Below are 13,789 nucleotides of genomic sequence, written 5' to 3'. Positions count from 1 at the left end.
TAAAATGAACTACATTTTTTTCATGTGCCTAAAATATGAAATTATTATAAAGTAAATCCAGAAAATATTTGAAAGTAAGTATTTATTAACTCTTTCAAACAACTACTGACAGCTTAACATGTAAGGAAAAAAAGGCCATCACTATTGCAGAACAAGTCAAGATAAATAAGCCTGAAATGGCTTATGCATAACAGAAAACTTTCTTCTGGGCTGCTGTATAGATGCTCTGCACTGTATACCTGAAAAAAACAAAATGCATGTTACTTTAAAACATTTGCTTAAGTAAATGTTCAGACTAGTTACTGAATCACTTGTTACATTTATGTGGATGAATAAATAGCTGGTTACCCAAGTATTTTAATAGCTTTGTTATTAGGTCATGGATTGTTCAATGTTGTTCTGTGCATACCATATACTAATATGCTTAAATTACTTAAAGTGTCCACTTCCTTCTGCTCTTCTGCCCATCCCCAGCAACTATCTGTTACTATGATAGTCATTTCAAGCATTCTTACAGATGGAGATCCTCTTTGATTCTGGTATTCGATAGGTGAAAAGGGCCTATGAAGAAGTTTAGAAGAAAGATTCTTGTTGAGCTTTGTTGTCATTCTTCGAGAAATCAAGGAAAGTCTGAAGGTGCTTTTATGGGTAATTTAGCATTAATCTCCACTGTATTAGTCACATGCAGGAACAAGAAGCCATGATACTTACATCATTCATCTTGGTCCGCCAGCCCCATTTCTACTAATGACATATGAACTGGATATTGTTCATCTTCATATAATGTCACTATTTGTTCTGGTGCCTGAGCCTAAAATTAAAAGACAGTTGTCAAAAAAATACAGTAAGGTCTTTGCTGGTTTTCCCCTCCTACATCTGGCCTATATCACATAGGAAGGAAAACGCACTCTCCAAATTTATTAACAATTTGTATTTTAAAAGGTGTTTGTGATGATTTCCTATTAAATCCATTCTTTCCATTCTTATACTTTATTTAAAAATGTAACTCCAGGGTGCCAGTGTGGCTCAGTTGGTTAAGCAACTGCTTTTGGCTTGGGTCATGATCCTGGAGTCCCAGGATCGTGTCCCACATCGGGCTTCCTGCTCTGTGGGGAGTCTGCTTCTCCCTCTGACACTCCTAGCTCTCATGCTCTCTTTCAAATAAATAAAATCTTAAAAAAAAAAAGTAACTCCAACCCAAAGTTTTCCTAGATTAAGCCAGTGGGCCTTAACACCACCATCCCTGTTAAGATTCATTTATATTCTATCTAGAAGGCCTTATGCTTTTATGCATAAACTGGCCAAATTATGAGTTTTTCATAGAGATGAATAAATACATGTCTGTAAGAATACTTACTAGCCCTGTCTGTATTTTTACTGGCTCCTTGAGAGAAACTGTGTATGGCTATTTACACTACTTTGACACACAAAAGCATGGTGCGTATGGAGGTTTTCAAAAAGCACTTTCTAGTAAAAGCACTGTTATATTAAGAGTTCACTCTTGTCAGAGCCAGTACATCAGGAATCTGCAAATCCTGGGTCCCAAAATCAGGGTAGGTTGGGCTGAAAACAGCAGTATTGAGGACTAAGGTGAATTAGTCCTCAAAGAAGTTGTTGAATTAGTCCATTCAAAGGAGTTGTTATATGAGCTCACTGCTCATATAGCAGTCAGGATTCCTAGAATTTATAATATTTAATCAGAAATCAGAAATACAAAGACATTTAAAATTTAAAAAAATTTTTTTAAAGATTTTATTTGAGAGAGAGAGAGAGCATGAGAGGGGAGGGTCAGAGGGAGAAGTGGGCTTCCCACCAAGCAGGGAGCCCAGTGTGGGACTCGATCCTAATATGCTAGGATCATGACCTGAGCTGAAGGCAGCTGCTTAACGACTGAGCCACCCAGGTGCCCCCAAAATAGAGACTTTTTGGGGGGTTAATTTTTCCAATTTTAAAACACGTTCAGGCCAGATTCTGCCTATGGACTTCCCCTTTGTGACATGCTAAAGCTCTAAAGCAAGCATATTTATATTAAACACAATATGAACATTTGAACATTTATTTTTTAAATAAATGTATGTATGTGATATAGGAGTGTGTGTGTTGATTGTGTGGTGTGTCTGTGGTATGTTTGGTGTGCGTGTTGTATGTGTAGTGTGTACATGGGTATGTGTGTGCACTATGTGTTGTATTTTTTTTTTAATGATTTATCAATTAGGGAGAGAGTACATGTGCTTGAGCAGGGGGAGGGGGAGAAGGAGAAAAAATCTCAAGTAGATTCCCTGCTGAGTTGAGAGCCCTACACAAGGCCTGTGTCAAAATCACAAGTTGGGCACTTAACCAAGTGAGCCACCCAGGCCCTCTGTGTATGTATATTCTATATGTGTTACGCATTTTGTCTTTTTCTGTGTGTGATGGGTGGTGTTGAGTAATATATGTGTGATGTGTGTTTTATTTTGGTATTGTAGGTTTGTGAGGTATATGTGTAGTGTTAGTATGTGTGGTGTATTTGTGGTATTTGGTATTTCTGTAGTGTGTGGTATATTTTGGTGTGTGGTTTTGTATAGTGTTATGTGTGGTTTGTGTTATGTATAGTTTGTGTGTGCTGTATGGAGTGTATGATGTTGTGTGCTGTATGTATGTAGTGCCTGTGGTGTATGGACAGTGTGAGTGTGGTTTTGACTGGTGCATGGTATATCTGTGGTGTATGTGTTGTGTGTGTTTAGTATGTGTGCATTATGTGTATGCGTGAGATGTGGGGGCATGGTATGTCAAACATGTATGCATATATGTATGTATATACTTGTGTGTATAGCATAAGTGTGTTGTATTTGGTTTATGAGTGGTGTGTATGATGTTTAAGTGTTGTCTGATGTATTTGATATATGTGTAGTATGTGTGGTGAATAAAACTATTTATTCACATAACCACACCAAACATATACTGTGCACACATGAAATCAATACACTAGTATTGATGTGTTTGGTGTGTTTATGTTCCATGTGTTTTGTGTATTGTTTGTGTGTATGCTATTTTCCTTAGTGTATAGTGTATGCTGGTGTCTATTGTGAGTGGTGTGTGTGTCCCAGTGTTGTGTGTTTATGTGGTGGTGGTTATGTGTGGTGGTGTGTGAATGAAATTTCTACACTGTGCATTGTCTATTTTATGTGTGTGTGTGTTGTGTTTTTGTGGTGTATGTGTGATATGTGTGTACTCTGTTTATGTACTCTATGTTTTATGTTTAGTTAGTGTGTGTTGTGTATTTGGAATATGTATGATATGTGTTGTGTGTATGCTATATGTGTACTGAGTGTGGTTTTTATGTGGTGTATGGTGTGTCTGAGGTATATGTATGGTGTGTGTAAAACATGTGCAGCATATGTGTGTGCATGGTCTGTGTGTACTGTGTGTCAGATTATGTGTGGCATGTGGTATTTGTGATTATGGTATGTTATATGTGGGGTGTTTAAGTACTGAGTGATGTGATATATGTGATGAATATGTGTTGTGTGTGCAGTTTGTAGTAGAGATGTGATGTAGGTGTGTATGAGGTCTGAATATTTTTTGAGTGATGTGTGTATGTTATGTTTGGTGTGTGTTGAATGGTGAGTATATGGTGTTTGGGTGTTGTGATTGCAATTTATTTTGTATGTTCTATGTGTGTAGTGTGTTATATGTTTCTCTATTATGTGCAAGGTGTGAGTGCTGTATGTGTGGTGTTTTTCAGTGGTGTGTATTTTTGAGCTGTTCATGTGGTGTTGGTTATATGTGGTGTCTGCCGTGAATATGTGGTATATGAATGGTACTTTTGTGGTTTTGTGGGGTTTCTATGGTGTCCGTGCTATATGTAGTGTTTGTATGTCTTGTATGTTTTGTTTAATTCTTGTTTTGTGTGTTCAGAGTGTGTAGTGTGTGTATTATGTGTGGTATATGTGTGCTCTGAGTGTAGTTTTATGATGTGTGTGGTGTGTTTGTGGTATGTGTAGTGTGTGGGAAAGGTTTTCAGTATGTGTGTGTTATGTTTCTTTGGTGTGGCATACAGTATGTGTGGTATGTGGTGTATGGGTGCCTTGTGCTATATATTTTGTGTGTTATCTTCTGTAAGTGTACTGTGCATTGTATATTTCTTTGTGTGTGGTATGTGTGGAACATGGGTGTTGTATGTGTTTATTTGAACCTTTTGATGCAGGTTCTATTGCATTAAACAATTCAAAATTACTACAGTTCAAATCCTTTCCACGGCTTTGACCAGAATTCCCATTCTGGGAATGAAGTTTAATGTCACTTTGAGACCCACTCATTCACTTATGATTTGACTGTCTACTAAGGAGGAGCTCAAATACCATATCCTATCCTGATCTGTACAGAGGGAAGTGTCCTTGTACCTATACTTATTTTATAGAACATATTTCATTCTACCTCATATTTACAAATGGTTTACAAATGTTTCATTTCTCTCACTGATTTATGAGTTCTTTGACTATAGGATACTCATCTTGATCATTTTTCTTATTCATTACATCAGTTATATTTTATGTCATTGTAGGGCTAATAAAAATTTGCTAAATATAAACAAGCATAATTTTAATAAGCCTTAATCTTATAGTATTTACAGATTTATATGTTTTAAAGCATTTTTTTTCTTTTTGCATCTAGAGTTGCATAGATAGAAAGCACTTTAGAAAGTGGCTAGGGACGCTAGAAATATCTTCAATAAGATTTTGGATAATTAAGATAGATAGTTACCATGGAAGAAGCATAAAGTTGTTTTCCTTGAAGACAGTCTATCATAGCCCATAGTGCTTCCATGCTCCATTTGGGACAATATGGTATTCTTGTCTTTCCTGGATCTCTTAAGGGAGGTTTAAACCCTGCCAAGAGAACCTTTATGGCACGGGCTGGATACTGCATAAGGTGAAGAGGAATTTGACGCAGTCTGTCACAAAAGAAATTCTTAAAATGTTCAGAATGTCACAATTAAAATTCTCTAATAGCTAAAACTGCAATGGGAAAAATTTATGACATTGGATTTGGCAATGAATTAGCTGTGATATCAAAAGCATAAACAGCAGAAGAAAAAATCTGACTACAGCAAAATTAAAAACTCTACAAAGGACATAATCAACAGTGAAAAAGCAACCTACAGGATGAGAGAAAATATACACTAGAAAGTAGACATTTCTCCAAAGAAGATATATAAATGGTCAACAACCACATGACATGGTGCTCAATATCATTAATCACCAGGGAAAAGCAAATCAAAGCTACAGTGAAATACAACTTCACATCCATTAAAGTAGCTACTTTAAAGTTCCTGGCTGGATCAGTTGGTTAAATAACTGCCTTTGGCTCACGTCATGATCCTGAAGTCCCAGGATCAAGTCCTGCATCAGGCTCCCTGCACAGCAAAGAAGTCTGCTTCTCCCTCTGACCCTCCTGCTTCTCACACTCTCTCTGTTTCTCAAATAAAAATTTTTAAAAAGGGGGACGCCTGGGTGGCTCAGTTGGTTGGATGACTGCCTTCGGCTCAGGGCGTGATCCTGGAGTCCCGGGATCGAGTCCCACATCAGGCTCCCAGCTCCATGGGGAGTCTGCTTCGCTCTCTGACCTTCTCCTCGCTCATGCTCTCTCTCACTGTCTCTCTCTCTCAAATAAATAAATAAAATCTTTAAAAAAAATTTTTTTAAAAAGGTGGCTACTATCAAAACACCAGAAAATATGAAGTGTTTATGAGGATGTAGATAGAGACTGGAATTCTTGGACACTTAGAACATGAGTGTTGTATGTGTTTATTTGAACCTTTTGATGCAGGTTCTATTGCATTAAACAATTCAAAATTACTACAGTTCAGTCCTTTCCACAGTTTTGATCAGAATTCCCATTCTGGGAATGAAGTTTAATGTCACTTCGAAACCCACTCATTCACTTATCATTTGACTGTCTACTAATGGTACAGTGGTACAGCTGCTATGGAAAACAGTTTGCTGGTTTCTCCAAATACTAAAAATAGAACGAGTATGATCCAGCAATTCTAGTTCTCATATACCCCCAAAGAATTGAAAGCAGGGCCTTGAAGAAATATATGTACACTCCTGTTCATACCAGCATTATTCACAATAGCTACAAGGTGGAATCAACACAGATACCCAAATAAACATTTATCCATGGATGAATGGAGAAAAAAAAGGTAGGGTACACATATGATGGAATATTATTCAGCCTTAAACAGGAAGGAAATTCTGACACATGCTACAGCACGGCAAACCTTAAGGAAACTATGTTAAGTAAAATAAGCCAGTTACAAAAGGACAAATACTATATGATTCCACTTATATGGTTTACCTATAATAGTTAAGTTCATAGGGAAAGAAAGTAGAATGGTGGTTGCCGGGTGAGGGGGATGAGGGGGAAATAAATGAGGAATGTTGTTTAAAGAGTACAGAGTTGCAGTTTTACAAAATGAAGAGTTCTGGAAGTTGGCTACATAACAATGTAAGTATAGTTAACTAATGTTAACTAATTTAATTGTTAATTAAATAGTTAAATTAGTTGAATAGTTAATGTTAACTAATTTCAAATGGTTAAGATGACAAATTTTATGATACATGTATTTTACCACAATATTACAAACAAAAAATGGAAAATAACTCGTGTTGGCAAGGATGTGGAGAAACTGGAATGCTTGTATATTGCTGGTGGGAATGTAAAATGGTATAGACACTGCAGAAAAGTTTAGCAGTTCTTCGAAAAGTTTAACAAAATTACCATATGCTCCAGCAACTCCACCTCCAGGTATACATGCTAAACAACTGAAAGCAGGGACTCAGACAGCTACTTGCACAATTAATGTTCATAGCAGCATTATTCATAATAGCTGGAGGATGGATACAACCCAAGTGTCCATCAACATGTGAATAAATAAATGTAGTATTTAGGAGTATTATTTAGTATTATTTAGCCATATATATTTATATATATACATATATATTTTTATATATAAATATAAATATATATTTATATGTATTTATATATAAATATATACATATGCATATATATGTATTATTTATATAAATAATACATATAATCCCTAATCCCAAACAGAAATTCGTATTATATATATATAATATATATAATATATACGGAATTTCTGTTTGGGATTAGGAAAACATCCTGAAAATAGACAGTGGCAATAGCTGCACAATATCCTGAATATACTTAATGACAATTAAATGTATACTTAAAAATGGTTAAAATGGTAAATTCTATATTTTACCATAATAAAAAGACACACTTTCAAAAAATCCTAGTAAATAGCTTTAAAATAGTTTTTCTCTTCCCAATAATTACTATTTAAAAAACCTCTAAGAATTCTAGTTCAACGAAGTTGACAAAAATAAAACAACCTGTTTATTGTCAGTTTTTCAGTTGATCCGTAATCAACAAATTGCACCAGGACAGCTAGAGGATTAAATTCTTTAACAGACACAATCTTTGCTCTATACCATAAGCCATCATCATATTCTGCAAGGCAGGGCATTTCTGGAAAGAAAGAAAAAGGAAAAAAAATCACATTACCTTGTATTTTCTTTAAAAAACAATTTTTTAAATGCGGAAAATTACAAAGAAAATGTAATCACCATAAACCCATCATTCAGATTTAAACAAACAATAGTCTGTCATATGTTGGATTCTGCTTTTTTCTGTTTATAATTTATACGCCTTGTTTTTCCTAATTCCTAAGAATTACACTCTTAAGAAAGGCACTTCTCCCATTCTCATAGTTTCTAGTTCTGCCCATGGCTTCAATTATCCTTCAGTGCCCGCACTTGTTAGACTCCCAAAATTTTTCATTTAAGCCATCATCTTCTGCAGAAGATAATAAAATAGTTTCTGCTATTCCTTTCAGTTTTGAATTTAAAAACTTCAATTGCCCTTCTTTAAAATTCTTCAGGGGTATTATAACCATCTGCAATATCAAGTGCTTAGTACTGCAATAATAGGGTTCTTCACAATTATTCCCAACCAACTCCTATCACATATTTCCAAGTGTTACCCAACGAAAATTACCTAACCTACTACTTTAGTTCATGGAAGTTCCCTGTAATTAAAATGTTCTCCTATACCCTTTTCTGGATAATCATCTCTTTTCAAAGATCAGCTCCAACATGATTTTTATAAAAAGCCCTAACTACTCCTAGTCATAATTTCTCTGTGACCCGATGGTACTGTGCATACACCTTTGATATGAGCTGTTATTTTCATACTGAACCTGGTTTTCTTGTCCCATTAGTTCTTATGTGCAGAACTGTATGTGTATTGCTAATATAGTACCTGTTACAAGCAATTGCCCAATAGAAAATGTGCTAATAAATGAATGCCAGGTTTGAGTAAAACTGTGGAAAAATTGGTATAATATGTATTCTCTTCTCTACAGACACTTTCAGATTTGAGTAGATGGAACACACTTTGAGCTCTTGTCTTGCCCCACTTCCATCCCTCTCTTTATATTATCATATTCTTTTCTACATAATCTCCACAGAGTATAGCTCTGGGCAAGTAATATTTAAACACTACATGACTCTAATGTACAAAGATTTTTATCAAAGAGTTTTAAATAATTTATTGTGTTTATTGAAAAGATTATCAATAGAATAGTAAAGAATGTCTTCTAATTGAGCTGTCTGCACAGTAAGCAATTGACTGAATCACTGTTAACAGTCTCAGCTTCTACCATTTCCATCCTTAAAAACATGGCTGAAAGTTCATCTCAAAATAGAACTAAAAAAATAAAAAACCAAAAAACCCAGCTAGTTGTGTTATTTTAACTTACACAACTATTTAATAGGCACTTGGTTATGAATCAACTTGTACATATGAATACTTAAAAAAACTTATTGAAGAATAAAAAATACCTACAGAAAAATAAATACTCACAGAAAAAATAAAATGCCCACAGAAAATGGAGCTATATATAACTCCATGAATGATCACATTACACACAGAATGCTTCTGTGACTTCCCTTGAGACAAGAAGACAATGAGGAAGGAACTGCTTCTTCCAGACTATAAATCTGAGTTTATAAAAAGTAAAAATCATGAACTTATTCTTCCACTCATTCAACAAATGTTTATGAGCACCTAACTTGTGCAAGGTATCCTTCTAACTGCTAGTGACACAGCAGTACAAAGAGTCCCTTGTTCAGAGTGCTATTTAAAAAAGGAACAGAAGTCATGGAGAAAAATGGCATAGGAGAAGGTGGCAGGCAGTGCTACTTTATATGGGGAGGACAGGGAAGACCTGCAATATGGAGACAGTTAAGCAGAGATCTAAACTGCTTACAGTTTGGGGGAAGAACATTCCAGGCAGAGGGAATAGCCAGTGCTATTTATCACCAAAACAAGAGTCACAACTAATTAAAATCTCATTGACTAAAACCAGGTAAGACTTTAGGCTGATGTTTTCCTTTGCTTTAGCATATCTTTTGATATGTACAAAATGCTATGAATAAATCTACTCTATATATCGCATACTGATAAAAATGTATAGACACACAAACACAAAAAGACACACACACACAAAATGTAGACACCACTCTTGCTTTTCAGAAATTGTCAACACCAGTAATAAGATGCATTTTATTCATAGAAGAATCACATATATTTACTAAATATGGGTAGAAATGGATTAGAAGGAAAAAAACATGATTTGACCTATCCTGACAGGACAGGACAATCTGAGCTCCCCTACCCTACTTCAAATTATCAGTGTAGATAGTTTGTAATTAAAATTACTGCCACTCAGGTGTGAATGACAACTCTAACAATTTGAGCTAATGGCAAAACCTCAAGCTTAGAAAAATCATCTTTATGCAATTTTTCAATGCAGCCTGAGTTTTAGAAAATGGAAGTGACCCAAGGCAGTTATTTCCCTTCTCTTACTTTACTCATCTAGAAAATGAGAAAGATCATCTATAGAGTGTCTTGAGGAATCAAAGAGATCACGCATATAAAGTATATAAAAATATCACATGATTTCACTCATGTGTAATTTAAGAAATAAAACATATATATAGGGGAAGGGAAGGAAAAATATGATGAAAACAGAAAGGAAGACAAAATATAAGACACTTTCAACTCTAGGAAATAAACGGCTGTGGAGGGGAGGCAGGTGCAGGGGATGGGTAACTGGGTGATGGACATTATGGAGGGCATTTGATGTATGTAATAAGCACTGGGTGCATGCAACTGAAGAATCACTAAGTTCTACTTCTGAAACTTATAATACACTATATGTTAATTAAATTGAATTTAAGTAGAAAATTTAAAAATACATCAGTTAACATTAGAAATAGCTGAAACTCAAAAGCCCTTAAAACAAAACAATGGTTTATTAAGAATCCCATTTTACTCAGAAGATTTAGTATACCTGTTCTAAAATCTGTCAGAAGAGGAAATGTCTCCACATTCTTATTAAACCTCCGCAGTGCTTCATTAAGGCTCTCAGACTCAGATTCCCAGCTGATTCCACTGTCATCTGTATCACTATGCTGGTTAAACAGATTACAACTTTCTACAGAATCAAGGCAAATATACACCTAAGTGGATAAAGGGAAGGAAAAAAACCTTTCAAATTCTATAATGTTTAATATTCATTTATATGGACAAAATTACTGTGGTAGTCTCTAACAATGGATCCCGATGATACCTTGTACAATTTCCCTCCCACATGATACCAGAATTGATCTTTATGACCAAAAGATAATGACATAAGTGATGATACATGATTGCTGAGACCAGATCATCAAAGACATGTGGCCTCTGTCTTGGTGGTACGCTCTTTCTACAACTGTTCTCTCTCAGGGAAGCACGCAACCATGTTCTTAGCATACCAATGGAGAGGCCCACAGGGCCAAGAACTGAGCCTTCCAGGTAACATCCATGGGAGTCTTTTTGGAAGTGGGTCTTGCAGCGTGCCCCCCGCCCCCCACTATCTTGGCTGAGCACTTGTCAATGAGACATCCTAAGCCAGCACTTAATTAACTAGCTCCTGGATTTCTGACTCTCATACGTGTTTTAAGCTGCTAAGTTTGGGATAATTTCTTATGCAGCAATAAATAACTAATATGAAAAGAAATCATTATAAAACCCAACACAGTTGTACACTGCTATCTTCCTTAATGGAATTAGCAAATTTTCCTGTGAAAGAATGGTCTAATATGTAAAACAGCTAAAGGAACTGCCTGTTCTACTTAATTTGCCACCTTTTTCTTCTTTCTTGTTAGGTAAGGACATATAATTGAATTTTCTTCAGGGCACTTATTATTCAATCAATATTTATTGATTTACTACTATATATTAGGCAATATTCTGGATCCTGGGGACACATCTGTGACCAAAAGGGCAAAGCTCCCAGTCTTCATGTAGTTACATTCTAATAGGGAGAAGCAGACAAACATAGTAAGAAAATGTATTAGAAGGTGATAAATGACATGGAAAAACAGAGCAGAATAAGGAGTATCTAGAGTTCAGTGTAGGAAGAGGACAAGGAAATGAGATGTTTAAGATTTCAAAGATGGAAACAGTTCTGCCTTAAAAATTTAATATTGACATAAATAGACTAAAGCAACACAACACTTGAAACCCAGCAAGCCCTTAAGAGACACTTGTTTTATTAACAAATGTCTGAAGAGGAAATTATACAGTTGGCACACTGGAAGTCAACTATTTAAAATCCGAAAGATGAGAAGAGGAGTTAAGATGGCAGAGGAGAAGGGGGACCCTGGGCTTGCCTTTTCCCTTGAACACAGCTAAATAAACATGAGAAATTGATCTGAGGACTGAGAGAAGAAAACTGCATTTCTACAAGTAGAAAAATGACCACCAGGTGGAAGGTAGGGGCTGCAGAGAGTGGATTGGGGGAGAAAAGAACAGTGAGTGCCATGGAGGGAAGGGAGCCCTGATTGCGGAGAGAGAGAAAAAGAGAGGAAGGGAAAGAAAGGATGAAGCAGCATGCAGGGGATGACACAAGAAAAACTGTTCGCCCAAACTACTGACTGGGAAAAAGAGAAGTGTGGATTCCCACATATTACTATAAGCACCAGAGTGCAAAGTCTGAAGTTTTAGAAGTCCATGCTATTACTGAGGTCATGCCTGGTGGGCTTAGGGGTACACCTACTGGGAAGGAGGGCTGAGACCCTGGAATAGGCAGTATGGTCTAAGGATCCTCTAGGTAGTAAGGCAAGAAAGTTTCCCTTCTTGGAGTGCATCTGGGAGTGGTGGCACAGCTTTTCCAGGGACAGAAGAACTGGTGGTGCCAACGTACTGCCCCATTCCCTAACACAGGAACAGACACCAGCTGAGAGCAATAAGCCTTGGTGTTGGCTTTTTGCTACACTTAACCATAGACTCCAAACAACTACTTGTCATGCAACTACTTTTATGGGACAAATTGGCAAATGGCAAAAGCATGGCAAGACCCTCCCCAAGAGGATCAGTGTGGATCTATGCCCAGTGGGTCCATAAAACAGCCATATGCCTGAGATAAAACATAGGAGTACTGTGCCACCTAAGTAGACAGACAACTTGGACAAAGACAGGGTGAAGGTAGGAATCTAACAGAAGCTGGGGGCATAAGAGGCGTGACTGTTTGCTCTTCTGTGAGGACTTCCAAAAGAGTGGCTGGCTTGAACTCCCCACTCTGGGGATGAGAGAACAGGGTGATGCCATTTCCCCCCTCCCCCTTCCATCAGCACTGACTGACCTCAGGGAGCAACAAAGCACCCCCCCAGTGGAGACCACCAAGCTCCACCCCCCTGTGCCTTGCAAGTGCAACTCCACTAGGACAAGTCAGCCTGAGAATCAGTGCAGCAGGTTCTTCCCTAGAGAATCAGCACAAACCTCTCACATGCACCAAATCTACTGACCATAGAGTGCTGCAAAGCTTCAGTTCTAGGGGAAGTAGGATCTAGCTGTTGCTTCTCCTTTATTTTTTATTTAAATTTTTTTTGGATCTAGTTTCTTTTTTTAATTTATTTTTTATTTTCAGCATAACAGTATTCATTATTTTTGCACCACAACCAGTGCTCCATGCAATCCGTGCCCTCTATAATACCCACCACCTGGTACCCCAGCCTCCCATCCCCTGCCCCTTCAAACCCTCAGATTGTTTTTCAGAGTCCATAGTCTCTTATGGTTCACCTCCCCTTCTAGTTTCTTTTAATAAGCAGACCAAGACACACCTAGTTAAAACTTGCCACACAGTGGGCAGGGTCTAAACATGCCTCCACCACTGCAGGCAAGGAGAAATCTGCAGAGGACTGACCTGAGAGTAGGAACATCAAAACACAACAACAGAGTGATATAGGATCCCTCCACTTTTTTTGGACCTCTTCTTAATATAGTCATTATCCTCAGCAGCAGGAATATGACAAGCTAGCTATCATACAATAAAACAGGAACCTAGACAAAATGACAAGATGGAGGGATTCACCCCAAAATAAAGAACGGGAAGAACTAACAGCCAGGGATTTAATCAATACAGATGTAAGTAATTTGTATGAAAAAGAATTTAAAAAATTTATAAGGATAGTAGCTGGGCTTGAAAACGAATAGAAGACATTAGAAAATTCCTTACTACAGAGATAAAAGAACTAAAAACCAATCAGGCCAAAATTTAAAATGCTGTTACTGACTTAACAATGAGGATGGACAAAGCAGATGAACGAATCAGTGATATAGAAGATAAAATTACGGAAAATAAGCTGAAAAAAGAGATAAAGAAAGGTATTGGATC

At 36.8% G+C, this 13,789-nt stretch overlaps 1 protein-coding gene across 3 annotated transcripts in view; it reads right to left on the bottom strand.

The window, feature by feature from the left end:
• Positions 1 to 200: 200 nt before the first annotated feature.
• Positions 201 to 13,789, bottom strand: part of RNF17 (ring finger protein 17) — a 181,277-nt gene continuing 167,688 nt past the window's right edge. For 2 of the 3 annotated variants that reach the window (XM_044249366.1, XM_044249364.1), the window contains exons 32-35: positions 10,424 to 10,592; positions 7,401 to 7,536; positions 4,744 to 4,933; positions 331 to 811 (exon numbers count right to left, since the gene is read on the bottom strand). In XM_044249366.1, coding sequence (XP_044105301.1) covers positions 713 to 811; positions 4,744 to 4,933; positions 7,401 to 7,536; positions 10,424 to 10,592 — 594 coding nt within the window. In that variant the 3' untranslated portion in view covers positions 331 to 712. Of the gene's footprint in view, positions 240 to 330; positions 812 to 4,743; positions 4,934 to 7,400; positions 7,537 to 10,423; positions 10,593 to 13,789 lie in introns of those variants that run through there. The other variant, XM_044249365.1, reaches the window with a different exon arrangement.

This window comes from Neovison vison, chromosome 5 (genome assembly GCF_020171115.1).
Source record: "Neovison vison isolate M4711 chromosome 5, ASM_NN_V1, whole genome shotgun sequence".
Taxonomy (NCBI): domain Eukaryota; kingdom Metazoa; phylum Chordata; class Mammalia; order Carnivora; family Mustelidae; genus Neogale; species Neogale vison.
Note: the sequence above shows the minus strand (reverse complement) of the source record. Positions and strands in the feature narration are given on the sequence as shown.